The sequence below is a fragment of the Mustela lutreola genome, chromosome 6 (genome assembly GCF_030435805.1).
Source record: "Mustela lutreola isolate mMusLut2 chromosome 6, mMusLut2.pri, whole genome shotgun sequence".
Taxonomy (NCBI): Eukaryota; Metazoa; Chordata; class Mammalia; order Carnivora; family Mustelidae; genus Mustela; species Mustela lutreola.
Genome location: NC_081295.1, coordinates 78,298,629 through 78,316,271, shown reverse-complemented (window position 1 = coordinate 78,316,271; position 17,643 = coordinate 78,298,629). Strand labels below are relative to the sequence as shown.

General features: G+C 35.2%; 2 protein-coding genes across 7 annotated transcripts in view; one reads left to right on the top strand and one right to left on the bottom strand.

Annotated features, from left to right (window-relative positions):
- HSF2 (heat shock transcription factor 2) overlaps window positions 1-12,884 on the top strand; it is a 40,986-nt gene extending 28,102 nt beyond the window's left edge. Inside the window, exons 11-14 of one of the 6 annotated variants that reach the window (XR_009354668.1) lie at window positions 343-396; window positions 3,132-3,216; window positions 6,259-6,379; window positions 12,210-12,884. Coding sequence is in view for 4 of the 6 variants with exons in the window: in XM_059177696.1 (XP_059033679.1) it covers window positions 343-396; window positions 3,132-3,216; window positions 3,649-3,941 (432 nt within the window). In the remaining 2 variants the exon portion in view is untranslated. Of the gene's footprint in view, window positions 1-342; window positions 397-3,131; window positions 3,217-3,648; window positions 4,659-6,258; window positions 9,789-12,209 lie in introns of those variants that run through there. The other 5 variants (XR_009354667.1, XM_059177698.1, XM_059177696.1 and 2 more) reach the window with 5 other exon arrangements.
- Window positions 9,381-17,643, bottom strand: part of SERINC1 (serine incorporator 1) — a 35,442-nt gene continuing 27,179 nt past the window's right edge. The window contains exons 5-10 of the mRNA XM_059177701.1: window positions 17,475-17,612; window positions 15,589-15,758; window positions 15,395-15,485; window positions 12,737-12,881; window positions 12,404-12,634; window positions 9,381-10,986 (exon numbers count right to left, since the gene is read on the bottom strand). Of these exons, the coding sequence (XP_059033684.1) occupies window positions 10,851-10,986; window positions 12,404-12,634; window positions 12,737-12,881; window positions 15,395-15,485; window positions 15,589-15,758; window positions 17,475-17,612 (911 nt within the window). The 3' untranslated portion in view covers window positions 9,381-10,850. The remainder of the gene's footprint in view (window positions 10,987-12,403; window positions 12,635-12,736; window positions 12,882-15,394; window positions 15,486-15,588; window positions 15,759-17,474; window positions 17,613-17,643) is intronic.

The following is a 17,643-nucleotide window of genomic DNA, read 5'->3' as shown; positions in this document are numbered from 1 at the left end:
GGGCAAGGAACTCAGCCCCAGATGCCACTTAAAACCAAAGGCATTTAAGAGAGAAAATAAGGAAATGAGAAGTTGGGCAAACCACTATTTGTCTTAAGTGATTTACCCCACTGTTTTATGGAGAAATTCTTAAAACATCTGATGCATGGGCTAGCTTGCTCTGCTTTTGTGTTTTTCTTTCTGCTTTCCTGCTTTTCTCTTTCAAACTGTTATACTGTATGAAAACTTCCTAGTGCAGGAGCTACATCTCTACCCAACATGGCTGTATAAAAATTTTGAACACGCAGTTAATTCTTTTTTAATATTTTTTAAACTTATCATCTTTCTTGTTTGGTCTTTCAGCTTTTCACTAGTTCTGTGCAGATGAATCCCACAGATTACATCAATAATACAAAAGTAAGTTTTAATTCATGTTGCTCAGGACCCATAGCTGTAAGAATCTGAAAAAAGCCCTAGTAAGTAGAGAGCAGTATCACTCCCAGTTACAAAAAACATTTTGTATTTTACCTTATATGTGTGATCAAGACAGTAAAATTCTAGCTGAAAAAAAAGCTTTTGGTTATGGGGTGAGTCATTGCCCAATTCTGTAGGTACCTGTGTGATTAACAGTATGAAATGAGCCCTCAAATGCTGGGAAATCAACTGACTTAAACTTGGCATGATCAGGTATATCACTGAAACAAATTATTAAAATATTTTTTCATGTTTTATGTGCTTCAGTTTACATTCATATTCTTTCTATGAACAGTGTCTCAGCATTTTTTATTGAAAATCCACTGGTACCCATATTCTTAAATAGTTCCTTCATTTTATTAGCATGCAGTAAAAGCTCAGGGATTTGAACTAAGTTTTTACTAACTGTAGGTACAGCAGGTTGAAACAATGAAGTATGGATTTTGGACAGGTTTTTTTTCTTTTTTTTAAAGTAATGGTTTTGTTATTTTGTTAGTCCATTTGGGATGAGCAAATGTTGAAATTCTTTAGAACTGGTTTTTAATGAGTAATAAGGACAATTTGCAGTTGTTAAGAGCAAATGATTAGAGTCATTCTGTTAGTTTGTATATTGCTTATACAATAGGCAGATTTTTAAATGTTTTTAAAATAGATTAGGTGTATACTCCATTTGTCTTGCATTTATACCATACTGTTCAGTCCCATTTTTTTATCGAATGCAAAGGTGTAAATCAAGTCCTCTGATATTTGTACAGGTTCTAGATTAGTGAACTTAAAGTTTTACTTGTTTTTTGTTCTTTGTTGTCTAAAAATGAACACTTAGATATAAGTAATTAGAGTAAGAATGTAGAATTTTTCTAATGTCATGATCAGTTCTTGTACATACTCAAAGTTACAGGCTGTGTAACTTAGAGTTGAAAGAATTTGTGAATTTTTGAACTAAAAAGTTGATTATACATTGAATATTTGGATAATTTTTATCAGGGGTTAGCATACTTTTTATAAAAAGGCCAGTTGGTAGATACTTTTTTTTGTAGGCCATATGTTCTCTGTCACAACTACTTAACACTAATTGTAGTGTGACAGCAGCCATAGACAATACATAAAAGAATGAGTGTGGCTGTGCTTCCATAAAATTTTATTTACCAAAACAGGCAGCATGCTGAATTTTGCCTGGATTTATATTTTAAGTTTCTGCGGATTACCTCAACACCCTGGGTTTTAGTAAATACGGTATTATTAAATGTTAGGTCTTAAGGTGAATGAACCCATATCATGCATTTATTTAGTCAATGTGCTGAACTGTTTGTTTATTGCTATACATTGAGTCATTCTTTATTCTTGGATTATCCTATTTATCGCAAAACCAATATCTTAATTACAGTTCTCAGGAATAGCAGTTAAACAGCAAATTGCATATTGTTCTAAAGTGCTATAGAGAAATTAGAGAATGACTTTTCATTATAGTTCTAAAATCTAGATTAATGTTTTCAAATAACTGGCACATCAGCTGTCATTCCCTTGCTCATGACAAGTATTGTATTAACATAGATCACAACACTCTTTTTCTAATATTATCAGGACACTTATACGCTTCAATAGAGCCATCTAAGTGGCCATTACTAACAAATAAGAATTTGCATGGGAGATGAATTCCTTTTGTCATCCTGATTCTCACATGTTTTAGAATAACTGGCATCCTTGGAAACTACCTATTTGAAAAAGTAAAAGATAATGATGGTATTCTTTCCTTAATGTTTGTTTATTGCGATTGCTAAATCCGAAACATATTTATGTACATTTTTGGGAAGTTTTAATTTATTATATCTTGAGGTCATTATTTCTGAATCTGGAAACTTGTACTGCATCATTTTATGATGATTATCGGCAATTTTAGGAATTAGTATATTTTCTATACACTGTATACTTAGTGAGCATGCAGGTGTCTGGGACTTAACAGCTATTTAGGAAAAATTGTGAACCTCAGCCCCTCAGTTTGAACATCATTGAAAAGAGCACCGAAGAACTAAACAACATTAAAAGTTTAGTCCCCTTTACAGTCAGATGTGAGGAGAGAAGACAGTGGTTGAAAGAAGCAATTTAAGTGACAGAAAAGAACTGAAAGAATCTCAGAAGGAGAATGAAGAAACTTCACCTCAACTTTGAGGCTTCCAAATACAGAAATAATAGTTTTAAGGATATCACCATGTCATCCTGAGCTACTCTAAATATGTTCACTTACGCTAAATATTCTGTTTGTGAGTGAAATGAGTGATACACATTTTTAATCAAAACTGTTTGAGTTAATTGTCCTAAAGAATTATCTCTTAGTTTGAAACCAGCCATCTTTGATTCGTTCCCATCTTTTACCTCTGACAAATTCTGTCTGTTCTTTTGAAATGTCCCCTCTTTTCATACTTAACTGTCATCCTAGTTCAGGTTCTTTGTTTCATCCACTTGATGACAGCAATAATTTTCTTAACTGGTCTTAACCAGTCTTACCTATTCAGATCTCTTTCTCTCTCTAGTTCTTCTTTCCCGGTGTTCCCTTTTCCCCTGTATTTCAGATAATACACCAATATTCACATAACGTACCAGCTTTTTAAAATTTTTTTGCTATTTTTAGGAATATATAAAATGTGAAACAAGTATTTTTTATATTATTTTTTCTCTTTTAGTCTGAGAATAAAGGATTAGAAACTACCAAGAACAATGTAGTTCAGCCAGTTTCAGAAGAGGGAAGAAAATCTAAACCCAAAACAGGTAGGTATAAATGTGGTATTAATTTTTACAGACTTTTAAAATTAAGAGTCATACATAGAAACTAATGTGAGCCAAGGAAAGTCTTTGCCATACTTAGCAGTTGAACACAGAATGTACTGTTCTCAGTTCTATGCATAATGTATCAAGGTTTCAGCTTATGGAAAAAATTAAATTGGTGAGGTACTAGTTCTTTAAGTCATTTTTTTTTTTTAATTTAACTGTAGGAGAACTGAAAGAACTCTCAATTGTTGAATGAAAGACTTTTCTGACTAGTACATTTTAAAATTTACTGACACGAAATATTATATTTCTTATTTGGGTGTATAAGGGTAGTGATTGCATATATGCACAGCTGTTTCCATTTTTTCCACCTTCAGCTTGAACTCTGTATAAGCTGGTGATAAAAGAGCATTTTTCTAATCTTTATTATAGATAAGCAGCTTATCCAGTACACTGCCTTTCCACTTCTTGCATTCCTCGATGGGAACCCTGCTTCTACTGTTGAACAGGGGAGTACAGCATCATCAGAAGTTATGTCCTCAGTAGATAAACCCATAGAAGTTGATGAGCTTCTGGATAGCAGCCTAGATCCAGAGCCAACCCAGAGTAAGCTTGTTCGCCTGGAGCCATTGACTGAAGCCGAAGCTAGTGAAGCTACACTGTTTTATTTATGTGAACTTGCTCCTGCACCTCTGGATAGTGATATGCCACTTTTAGATAGCTAAATCCCCAGGAAGTGGACTCTACATGTATATATTCATCAAAATGATGAACTATTTATTTTAAAGTATCATTTGGTACTTTTTTTTGTAAATTGCTTTGTTTTGTTTAATCAGATACTGTGGAATCAAAAGCACCTTTTGCTTTTCTCACTTACACACTCTGGCAAAGCTTTCAGATGTTACTCAGCTACATAGGTACACAAGATTTAATGCACATTGTTGGCATATCTTTAAGTTGGATTCAAATGGCCATTTTTCTCCAGTTGTAGTAACTTGGATTTCTTTTTTTACGTATATGCCCATTAACCCCAGTTAAACTTTTGTTTGTTTTACTTGTTTGATGCTGTCTGTTTGCATTGAGTGTAAGTCACTAGAACTAATGGTAGAACTCTTAAACCTTTGTCTGTTCCAGTTACTTTTATTAAATATTTTTCACTTGGCTTATTTTTAAAACTGGGAACATAAAGTGCCTGTATCTTGTAAAACTTCATTTGTCTCTCTTGTTCAGAGAAGTTCATTCATGTTCAAAGGAAAGGCAAAGTAAACATGAGTGCTTGCTGTCAGAAATGGCTCCAGCTCCATATATATAAAAAGAAGGGGGATGGGATGGCATCAACCCCATCCATCTCGTTGGACTAGTTTTAAGTAAAAGTTTTCTGATTTGTTTGTGTTTTTTCGAACCATACTATTTAGTAAAATAAATATAATGAATGTTGCGTACTAATGTCTGTTACGTGTCTTCTTTAGAGGTGACACCCACATGTAAAATTTTTTCCTTTTTATAGGAAGTAGATTTAAATTGTAAACTGTCTGTTGTCCATTTTTGATTCACACCAAGATCTTTGTGCCTCATCTCAAGAGTTAGACTGTGTATTACAACAACGAAGGAATATAAGGTCTCTAAACTTAATGTGTTTTAAAGTTCTTTTGTGTTAAAAATTATACTGGCTTGCTGCCGATATTTCTAATAAAGAACTAAGAGAAGTATGCCTCTCATTGTTCCAGATGAGGTAAGAACATGATCACTGGATGCCACCCAAAGGCCAGTAATTTTTTTTTTTTTTTTAAAGATTCTATTTATTTATTTGACAAGAGATCACAAGTAGGCAGAGAGACAGGCAGAGAGAGAGGGAAGCAGGCTTCGTGCTCAGCAGAGAGCCTGATACGGGGCTGGATCCCAGGACCCTGGGATCATGGCCTGAGCTGAAGGCAGAGGCTTTAACCCACTGAGACACCCAGGCGCCCCAAGGCCTGTAATTTTTGTCCCTAGAGATGGAACAGTAACACTTTCTCCCTTTGGAACAGGCTTATAGAGCTTAATACAAGGCGGGCACTACGTTTATCAAGTTGAATTCTACCTTCAGGCAGAGCCTGGAAGCAGAGCAGTTTATATCTGAATATTTTATAGGGCTATTTAATGAAGAATCACAAATATGGCCCTCCTTGTGGCCATATTCTGTCAATATCCTGGAATTTCTATTACTATAATGTAAAAATTCAAAATAAAGCTTACCACAGAGAGATAGGAAACCCTTCCTTAGCAGATCTTTAAACATTTGGCTCTGACAATGGCATCCTGGTGAACTAATTCAAGTCCCCAGAAGTTAGTTTCTGCATAAGCTGTAGAGGTCACTGGCTTAGAGGTTGTTAAAGTGAGAACAAGAATTTAGAGCCTGAGAGACAGAACTTAAGAGAATTTTCTTTTTCCCTTCTCTTCTTCAGTGTGGAATATGATTAAGTTTCTTCTCTTGGGGACATTTTGGAGCTTTAGAAATATTCTAAAAATCTTGAAAAATATGTTCCAGTACTTTTTTGAGTTGAAATTAAAATTTTTCACCTTTAGTTGGAAGGAATTTAGGGTACTGATAATACTACCACTTAAAAATATAACTTAGTTTAAAAAGTTACATGCTTTTTAAAATGTATCTAAAGGAATCTAAATACCGTACTGATTTGATAACCATCATCATCCATTCCACTTCTCCCAAAGAATTTTATCCTACTTTTATTATGTGTGAAAGTCCTACACTGAAGATAGTGTCCTACTTCTCTGCAACTAAATTTGAAATTGTTTCCTATTACCTTAAGATTCTAAGCATTATAAAGAAATTTGTGTCCAGTTATACACAGTTCATCAAAACAGTATGATTATCCAAACCATTTTCTCTATCATGGAGTTAGATTATTTCTACTTCATAAACAGGGTGGCTGTGTAACTGAATTCTGATAAATAAATCAGAAGTGATGTACAGAACTTCCAGGTCTGGTTTGTGAAAACCTCCCCTCTGCAATCCTCCTTGCTCTTTTACTCCTCCACTAGCCTGATGCAGAGGAGTATATGGCTTCAGAGTATACATTCAAGAAGGAAGAAATTTGGCTTCCTGAATCACTGCTTAGAAGAGAGGCACCCATCAATCTTGGACACCTATTGTAGACTTCAGGTGAGTGGAGAACAAACTATTATGTTCTGCCTTCGGGTTTTTTTTGGGGTGGGGGGATTGATCTTAGTGTTCACTAATACTCAAATTTTGGCAAACATTAAACAGTAAAATTGTATGAGAAATAACATTTTTAGTGGCCTGAACAGGTCTTGATTGGGGGGAAGGAGTACTTCCCCAATTTTTTTGTATCTGAAGCTGAAGATTATCAGTGTAAGCATCATCAGTTTCATTCCTTTTTGTTTTTGTAAGTGTACAACTCTTAAAAACTTTGTAATACAAAAAAGTGTATGATGGAAGGAATTTGGTATAGCACTATCAGTCCTTTTAACTCCTTCATAACTATATGCTAGAACTATTGTATTTTTTAATTAGTTACCCACTGGTGACTTAATTAGATCATCTTTCAATTTCATCAACAGCAAAAAAACCCAGAAACTACCTGAATTGCAAAAGTATTCTGCCCCCAGTGTCATTCTTTCTCACCAGTATTTAAAATTTTGTCTTTATTGGGTGTTTGAGAGTTTATCCAGTGCCTTAGTAATGCCTTAGATTCAGAATGCCTAAGAGCTACATCTTTGTTAAATGTGGAAAGTGATTGTTAAGAGAGGGATGATGCCCTGATGTTCTTAAGGCATCTTTTCAGGCAGATCCAAGTTCAGGAAGGAGTAATAAGGAAATTGAAGATCTGGACACTGATCTCTAATACCTCTTGCTTACCAGAGGAAGTCTCTGTACTGTCTGGAAAACAAGTACCACAGTATGAAGACCATTAATTTCAAGAGTGCCCCCTATCTTCATCCTCATTATAACTTTCTTTCATTTAAGGGGGGTGGTTGTAAGTATCGGCATCAGAAATCACGTAGAACAGAGCTGAATGTTCTTTGAGTGTGTTACCTTGTTTTTCATAGGGATGGTATACTCAAGTGATAAGGCTTAAAAATGACAATAGTCTGCAGACTGGGAAGATGATGAAATGATATTTGTTGTGATGAACATGTTACATTTAAGAATTAGAGCCTAATGTTCATTTCAAGCACACATGAAATATTTTTTGAGAATTGGTTGCATATTAGGCCATAAAGCAAATCAGAAAATTTCATGGAATTGGTATCAAACAGACTAACTATAATACAAATAAATCAGACCATTACAGTTACAAGGAGTACTGGCATGGTATTTTGTGGAGTGACCTTCATTTGGGTTTACTGTTTTCCCATGATTATAGGAGTTAATGGGTTTGGGGTAGAAAGACCACAGGGGTGAAGTGCCGTTTTTACCATTTATCAAAGTATCTTACTATTTTTTTCTCTGGAGAACCCTAATACACTTAAAAAAAAAAAAAAAGAAACAAAAAGCTCTCTTTATCTTACATCTTAGAACATAGAAAATCAAGGGTGTAAGAATGGAGAATCTGCCAGTAAATGGGGATGCTTTTAGAGCTGTTACACGGCAGTACTAAAAGTGTGCTGGGCTGGCCAAGTAGTGACAAGTTGAAAAACATGTTAGGTCTTTTAAAAATTGGTAAATTGAAGCTAATCAAAACTAAGCACTTTTGCTCTGCAAAAGACCCTGTTCAGATGGAAGAACAAAGATACAGACTAGGAGAAAATATTTGTAAACTACGTACTATCTGATACAGGATGTATATCTAGAATATTTTAACTCAAAATTCAACAAATTGTAACAATAAACCATCCAATTACAAAATTACAAAATTGCCAAAAGGCATGAATAGACATTTTACTGAGGACCTACAGTTGGCAAATAAGCATATGAAGAGATACTCAACACCATTAGCAATTTGGGAAAGGCAAATTAAAACTACAATGAGATAACACAATATTTCTATCAGAATGGCTAAAATTAGTGATACCAAATGCGGGCAAGGATGCAAAGAAACCGAACGGTTCATTTATCAATGGTGTGAACACGTCAGAAGACGGCAGTTTCTTGTAGAACTAATCATTTAACCTGCCCTCAAGGATTCTTCTAATTACGGGTTCCAAAGAACCACTGATCTTTATTTTCATCATTGAAAGAGTAGTATAGGGGCGCCTGGGTGGCTCAGTGGGTTAAAACCTCTGCTTTCGGCTCAGGTCATGATCCCAGAGTCCTGGGATCGAGCCCCGCATCAGGCTCTCTGCTTAATGCGGAGTCTGCTTCCCCCCACCTCTCTCTGCCTACCTCTCTGCCTACTTGTGATCTGTCAAATAAATAAATAAAATCTTTAAAAATATATATTACAAATGAAATGATACTCTATGTAATCTTTTGGGATTGGCTTTTTAATACAGTAGCGTACTTCCTTGGAGATCCAGTCAAGTTGTTTTGTGTACCAAGAGTTTATTCCTCTATTTATTGTTTAGTAGGTTCAAGGTATAGATGTAGGACTGTGTGTTTAAACATTTCATTTAAACACAGTTGAAAGACTTTTTTGGTTTGTTTCCAGTTTGGGCTACTGCAAATAAAGCAATAAACATTCCTGTATAGGTTTTGTGTGAACATTAAGATTTTTCTGAGTAAAATGCCCAAGGCTTCATAGATACTATCTTGCTTATAATATTGGAGAAATCATGCCATTTTAAATGAATTACTGAATAAAATATACCAAGCCTTAGTAACATACGGAATAGAGTACTTCATTTCTGTTTGTTGTTGTTAAGGAACTTTTTTATATCCTCTTGTGTCAGAAAGCATCCATTTACAACTTAGGAAAAAATGCCTTTGGACACAGGTTAAAATTATTCTCCAAACTAAACTGGCCCATCTATTAAAGGTTCTTTAGGAGAACATGACTTGAATTACCTGAGATCCAATTTCATGGGTTATTTACAGACGACCAAAACGGTGTAACTATCACCTTTAAAATAATACAGGTTTTCAGCAAATGCAATGGACAGTAAACCCTGTTTCAGGTTCCTTTATACAGAAGAGAAAAAGTAGGTCTGAGTATATATAGTGACCTAAATTTGAGTTGCTAAAGAATTAGTACACCACACACTTTCTCTGAATTCATTTATTTAGAGATAGAACACAGCCATTCAAAATGATGGAACACAATATCAACACACAGAATAAAGTTGGGGAATTAAGTTGAATTGTTATCTTTCATTTACATTAATAAATACCTTAAAAGAAGCAAATATAGATTTTAAGATTATGACACTAGTTAAACATACACAAGTAACTAAGTTTCTAAGTTAACTGTTATACTGCTTGATTTTCAGGTTGAAAGACTATAATAAACTATATATTTCAATTAAATGGCAGCAAATACAAAAGCATTTTAAACATCTTCTGAACCTATGGTATAGTATACTATAAGCAGTTTATATTCTATAGCATTCCATCATTCTCCTGGCCTCGGTTTATGGGTAGAAGGCAAGCTGGACACCAGCAAATCACATAACGAATTCACCACCACTAATGAGGTGTGTAATCTATTACGCATGTATTTTGAATAGAAGTTGTTTTTCAATGCCAAAGAAATGCCAGCTGTTTTTGGGAAACTTGGGATTTCCTAGCCTGGTCACTGATCAGTTATCTGAGCTTCGGTTTTCTTCATTTCTAAAACGAAGGCTTGGACTAGATTTTATCTAATTTATCTCCTGAGGCTTAGTCTAAACTACAGTAATGTCCTGTCAAAAGTTTACTACCTTCGATTTTAATGAACTTTCAAAGTACACCTTCTAACCCACGATTACCTTTTTCAAAAGCTTTGTATAAATCCTTCAGAGTACCTAACATCTCCTTTGAACCTATACTTTTGCTTATGTTATAATGACTAAAACAAAGTTGGTATGTTGATATGAAAGGCCATCCCTACCCAGGGAAGATTACAACCTAACTGGGTATTCAAATTAGTAACCCACTATCCCCAATCTTTCTATGAAGCCTCTGTCTCTTAATCTCCATCATAATTTACACTATTGTCCATCAAACACTTCCTACCTGTTTAAGTTCCTTATCTTCACATCAGGGGAAAAACCTGAAAAGATTTTTCAAACAACCGGCATTTAAGTCACTTATTTATACAATTTTACAATAGCCACCTTCTTTGCAGTCTCTTGTAGAGCAAGGCATCAAATATTTCAAAAGGCAGCCATACATTTCCTTTTCTACTTTCTAAAACAGCTTAGGGACTAGCACAATTTAAAAATCATACTGTCAAGAAGCAGTTTTGTTTTTACTCTTAATTTCACAGGCACAGAACTAAGGATAAACCTAACAACGTCCACTTTTCACCACCAGACTCCTATCTCTCTCCCTTTGTAATTCATTCTAACACACTTATCAATGTGCATGGCAAAAATACAATGATAAAATGACAAGCAATAAAATCTAGTTCATGCCAGAACACTGGAGAAGTTACATGGGAAGCACGCACATACACAACTTTACAAAAGTTTGGAATACTGTTAATCTCAAACAAGCAATGACCAAAGTGGGACTTTCATGCCAGAAGTCCTGTTCAATCAAAATCACGATTTGTAAGAACAAGTGGTGCCACTAGTGTCCAAACATACAACACAATGCCAATCCAACTAGAAGAGATTTTCACCCATACCGCTGTCCACTGACTCTTCATCTCACGAGAAGGCTCATACCTAAAATTTAAGAAAAAAATAAAAGGGAAAGAGAGATTCAGCCATCACGCTACTTAACTTTACTTCGAGGTATTCTTTGTATAGTTTGTGGTAACAGATACACAATTGTTGAGCTAATCTGTTGCTCTGCTTGTCATACTACTTTAGCAACTAATGTGAAGGTAAAAATTAAGAATTTCTTTTAAAGGAGTAAAGGACATTGGCCTTCTGAAGTAGCTCTTTTACTAATACTCGGGTTCTTTATGTATAGGTCCCCACTTTCTGTACGTTTGTTAGGCCACTTTGCTTTTACAAAAAACCTGTATGAGTAAAGTAAATGGCTTTTTTCTTAAAAGCAAAATTTCTCTTTGTGTTTCTTTCAGTCAGCAAAAGCAGGTACTAGCATAAGCCTTTAATAAAAATGAAGTAGCATAATGCAAACTGTAAAAAGTAGGGGGAATCCTGTACTTCTGGCTTAGCAGTCATTAGACAACAGGGAAATGGACTGTGATGCCTGGTTAATAAGTAAGATATTGTTATAAAAGATTTATCAATTCTAGGGCCACCTGGATGGCTCAGTCAGTTAAGCATCTGCCTTCTGCTCCAGTCATGAGCCTGGAGTTCTGGGATCGAGTCCCACATCAGGCTCCTTGCTCAGAGGGAAGCCAAGCCTGCCCCCTGGCTTGTGCTCTCTCTTTCCCTGATAACTAACTAACTAACATATCAATCCTATCCTGTATAAAAAAAGTGTCATCTATTCCAAGCGTATATTGGAACCACTCTCTCACCTTCAGCCTTTTCAGATTTAAGAGATTCAGAAGGAAATACATTCCAAATTTAGCTGGTTTTTGTACAAATGAAACATACCAAAAATATTTTTTATCTAACGGTTTCTTTTTTTTTTAAGATTTTATTTCTAAGTAATCTTTACACCCATCATGGGGCTCAAACTCATAACCCAGAGATCAAGAGTCACATGCTCCTCTAATGGAGCCAGCAGGGTGCCCCAATCTAAGGTCTTAATGTTTGTTATCTGACAGCCAAAGCTGTGAATTACTGAACACTACATGGAATTCTTATCACTTAATATGCCGCAGTGTAGGACTTTTTAAAAAAATGCTTATTTTTCAATAGTAAATGTCAGTAAAGTCTGCTCTTAAAATGAAGAATAATCTATTATTAACATGGTAATTTCTGTAAAAAATGTGTAATTTCATGAAGCTTCTGATTTTAATCTCTTCAAGATTTGGAAGTATTTCAATATTAATGCCAAAGCAAGGAAGTAAAGTCTGCACTTCTTATACTGATCTCATTCATTTATATGTAAATTCTGAAATACATTGGAGGATCAAAAGTACTTCATACCCGTTTTACATACAATACAATGATGAAAAACATTGAAATTTCCACATGCAAAGTTTTCATGAAATGTACTTACCTGTACCAGTTGGTAAGGGTCATCATGATATAAAGTGAAGCCAAGAAAAGCATGAAATGAAAGAAGGAATAACTGTAAGTAACACCATCCCTTTCATTATCTACGGCTCGGTGAACATCGTCTCCATCCTCCAGTGATCCATCACTTCTGGCTCCACCATCTTCTATTAATGTTGATTCATCACTTGTTAGAGTCAATTTATTAACCTGACTGTTGTTTGAAGTACGGATGCTGCATAAAAGACAGGAAAGAAGGAAAAGGGGTATTTAAAAAACTGATTTTTAAATGAATGGCTAGATTTCTTGTTAAAAAATAATCCACAGTTTTTCTTACCTTGAATAAAACACACATAATAAAAAGAGGATCAGTCCTATAATTCCTTGAGCATGCCACCACTGGACAGACTGCCCCTCCTTTGGGACAGTGTTTGTTGTATTGTACCCAATTATGCTTAGTAGACTTGGATTGCAGTTTGTTTCTGTAATGTAAATTAAGGTCAAATTAAAATGCCAAACAGTATAAGAAGTAATTTATTTTGGGGGACCTAGTTAAAAGTGTTTTTTTCTTTTTTATTTTTAATTTTATGCCCTTGCATATTCAAAAAATCTTCCTGGAAGAAGGCACAAATACAAGAAAAATGTAATCTGAAAAACTTGTATTTATTGATAATGATACCTTTTAAATATTACAGTGCTAACTTTATAGAAGTGCCCAGAAAAATGTCCAGAACGGAGATGATATTAAGCTCTAAACTGATCAAGAAAAAGGTGAAATTGAGATGAGCTCTCATAAGTATAATAAACCCTAGTACAGTTAGGAATAAAATTCAGGTGTTCTAAATGAAGATTCAGTGGCTTTTCCTAATATATATTGTAGGAGAACAATACTGACTTTATGAAATTTATAAACTTTGGTCAAAGTACATTGCTATGTAGACAAGGGAGATTAAACATAAAATTACTAGTTAATTAGAATTTTAACAAGTGTTTTGTGGAAATGTCCAAATAAGTCATAATGACCTAATCCATACTGTTAACTTTTGTAAGAAAAAGTCTGTATTCACTAAAGTATCCAAAATGTTTCTCTCTTCCACAAAGTCAGGTATATCAACTATCATCTTATGATGAAAACAATCATTAATTAGGGGGAAAAATAAGACAAAATTGATTCTTATCTTAGAGCCATTCAGATAAGAGTAAGCTCTAAAGCAAATTAATAAAAAAAATTTCTAACGACTTAATACCTGAACAAAAATAATTCTTTTCTGTAATACTAAAAACAGCCTTCATCAGGACACCTGGGTGACTCAGTGGGTTAAAGCCTCTGCCTTCGGTTTGGGTCGTGATCCCAGGGTCCTGGGATCGAGGACCTGCTCCCTGCCCAGCAGGGAGCCTGCTTCCTCCTCTCTCTCTCTGCTTGCCTCTCTGCCTACTTGTGATCTCTGTCAAATAAATAAATAAAATCTTTAATTAAAAAAACAGCCTTCATCCCACTATTGATAAAGCATCTACTGAGTTTATAAACTTGAAATCAGATTCAGATAACATTTTGTAATTTTAAGTAAAAGGCACCACTTCTTCCTTTTCAAAATCAGTAACTAATTTCTTGCTCATCTGCTTCACCCCAAATGATTTATATTGGCTTCTTAATCTCATGGAATGCAATATAACTGGCCTATAAAGAGATTCATTAGAAAGCCTAATTATATTCACTTGCAAGGTACTCACAGACAAAAACAGTATCTTAATTAGTTAAAAGCAAAACTATACTGCTTAGCAATGAATCAAGGAGCATTTTAATAGCTTTTCTAATACACACACACACACACACCCTCTCTCTCTCTCTCTCTCTCTCTCTATATATATATATATACACACACACACTACCATAAATATGACTGTTCAAATTAGGTATATTTGTTATAATTTTCATATGATTATAATTTGTTACTAAAAGAAGCAAAGTGAAAAAAATACATAGCAGTACATCAAATATGAAAATGCTATTATTTCCATACTGTTTTCTTCTAGAGGCTTATTTTTCTTTTTTAAAGATTTATTTACTTAGGGACTCCTGGGTGGCTCAGTTGGTTAAGCAGCTGCCTTCGGCTCAGGTCATGATCCCAGCGTCCTGGGATCGAGTCCCGCATCGGGCTCCTTGCTCGGCAGGGAGCTTGCTTCTCCCTCTGCCTCTGCCTGCCATTCTGTCCGCCTGTACTCGCTCTCTCTCCCTCTCTCTCTGACAAATAAATAAAATCTTTAAAAAAAAAAAAAAAGATTTATTTACTTATTTTAGAATGAGAGAAAGAGCAAGAGAGCGTTGGGTGGCAGGGGGGTCTGAGGGAGAGAAAAGACTCAAGAAGACACTCTCCTGAGTGACCCAGAGATCCATCTCAGGATGCATGAGATCAAGGACCTGGGCCAAAAATCAAGAGTCAGATGCTTAACCCACTAAGCCACCTAGGCACCCCAGAGGCTTATTTTTTAAATAGCTTACTTTCACAAAATAATCATCTATGAAAAAAAAAAGTTGCAGAATTCATTAAAAAGAAATAAGGGGTGCCTGGGTGGCACAGTTGGTTAAGTGGCTGTTTGACTCAGGTCATGACCCCACGTTCCTGGGATCGAGCCCCACATCGGGCTTCCTGCTCGGTGGAGAGCCTATTTCTCCCTCTCCCTCTGCTTGACGCTCTGCCTACTCACACTCACTCTCCCTCTCTGTCAAATAAATACAATCTTTAAAAAAAAAAAAAAAAAGACACTTCTCTTGGGGCGCCTCCGTGGCTCAGTGGGTCAAAGCCTCTGCCTTCAGCTCAGGTCATGATCCTAGGGTCCTGGGATCAAGTTACGCATTGGGCTCTCTGCTCAGCAGGGAGCCTACTACCCCGCCACACCCCTGTGTCTGCCTCTCTGCCTACCTGTAATCTCTAGCAAATAAATATATAAAATCTTTAAAAAAAAAAAGAAAGAAACCCAAGCAAACAAAACATACCCGGTTCATTGGTCATAGCAGACCATGTCAAATACATTGTGTAGACTGTGATTACTGAAGACTGTAACAAACCAGATCTTGGTTGTGATTCCTACAAAGAAAAATTAAGACAAATATTCTGACATCATTCAAGATTTAGGGGAAACTTAGAAAAATGGAAGCTTCATTAAAAACTAATGATATAAAGATCATACTTGGATTTTTGGCAGAATAGACATTACAGAAGCACCAAGGCAGAGGAGCATGTTGACACTGATGAATGCTTTATTTTCTGAACAACTGGCTGGATGAGTATAATAAACAAAGAATAGGACGATAGCAACTAAAGACAGCAGATAATTCAGAGCTGTAGCTGATAACAATGCTGTGAAAGAAATATAATTGGACAATTAGAATGTATCACGAATATTAGGAGTTAGGCATAGGGCTCATTTTAAAAACAATCATTCAAAACGTATTTTAAGCAACTAACACGGTCTGCATTATGCAGGCTATAAGAGCAGAGAAGAGTATTTCTGAACTTTATCACAGTGATTTTACACTCCTTACACATAGCTCACTATAGTATTTTTAAGGACAGTAAGGTAACATAAAAAATTTCATTAACAGTAATAGCTCCATTACAAACACTTTCACACACAGTGGCCTTAATTTTCAAAATACAGAAAAATAGAAAATTACTTAATGTTAAGTCCATAAAACAACGCTTTCCTGTATTAACTATTTTTTATTAAAAAAAAATTTTTTTAAGTAGTCTTCATGCCTAATGTGGATCCCAATGCAGGACTTGAACTCACAACCCCGAGATCAAGACCTGAGATGAGATCAAGTCTAATGCATAACTGAATGAGCCACTCAGGCACCCCTTAACTAATTATCTCTTAAAAAAAAATTTATACATAACAATAAGTCATTATTATTTAATAAGACAAACCAAGTTTCTTGTATGTAAAACACACAGTGTGTTTTTGTGCTAATGCATCCTTTAATATACAGGTGTTTATGCAGATATGCCTGCCGGGATCCACCCAACAAATATTTACTGAATGCCTGCAAAGTTCTAAGCACTGGGGATACAACAGGAAACAAAACAAACTCTTGCATTAGATTTGCATTAAAGAATGACGTGTTCTATAAAAGTGAATTTTCCAAATGACTGAAGCTTATTTCTTTGGATACTAAACTCTATTTTAACCACTGAGATCAAATAAGACAAACTAGCTGTGAGAGAAGTATCAGGCTAGCAGATAAGAATGAATATAGCTTTCAATCTGATTTAAAATATTTAGTGGAAACTCTTATCATTTCACATAAAAATTTATATTTATGGCTGCTTTTGAAAGGAATCAGAAAAAATTCAAGCAATACTGAGCCCACATTTCCACAAGGCAACTACTGTATGAAACTGAGCGGCAGCTATGCACCTTAAATAAAATACAGTCATCACAGTTCTGTTTGCACAAGGATTGCCTATGCACTTTAACCTGAGTCTCTTCCCTCCTTTTCATCACCTGGGGCAAGCAAATGAATTCTGATCCCTGTTCTGCAGTATAACCACTGGACTCAAGCTCATCATTACAAATAAAACAGTCACAGTACTTTAAGAACCCAATTACGTGTTACTGACACAAAAAGGCATCTTTCCACTTATATAAAAAGAAATGTTCTAGAGTTGCTTTTTATATTTTTTCTGCATGCTGATGTTTATGAATTATGCCACTGTTTATTTCTAGCAGTCCTCGTCCCTTTAGTATTTTTAACCTGCTGTAAAATAGGAAATTATGCTGTAAAAACTACATACTGTCCGTCATAGAACACAGCCTTTGCCACATCTATTTTAGCCATTCAAGGTACAATGTCTGGATTATTTTCTGGCTCTTAGGTATGTTCTTATCGATTACCTAAAAACTATTTCAACAAGTAAAGCTGTTCACACAATGTGGTAAGATGGCACTTATAAACTTTTGAAGTAAACACCACTTCACAAAAACATCATAAAAATCTTTATTTCCCTAGTCTACATATATGCTCTCACCTTCCAAGTTCACCTGTCTTGAAGATGCTCCAAGAAAAAGCTTACCTGCATACCAACATCTTGAGTTCCCTTCTTCCATTTTTTCAACCCATGATTCATTCCATGAATGGGCAAAATCAATAAGTAAGACTAGCTGTATGAGGATGAAGCAAAAGGCACCTGCCATGCCTACATAAAACCACACTGAAAGAAAAAAAAAATACAAATCACTGGC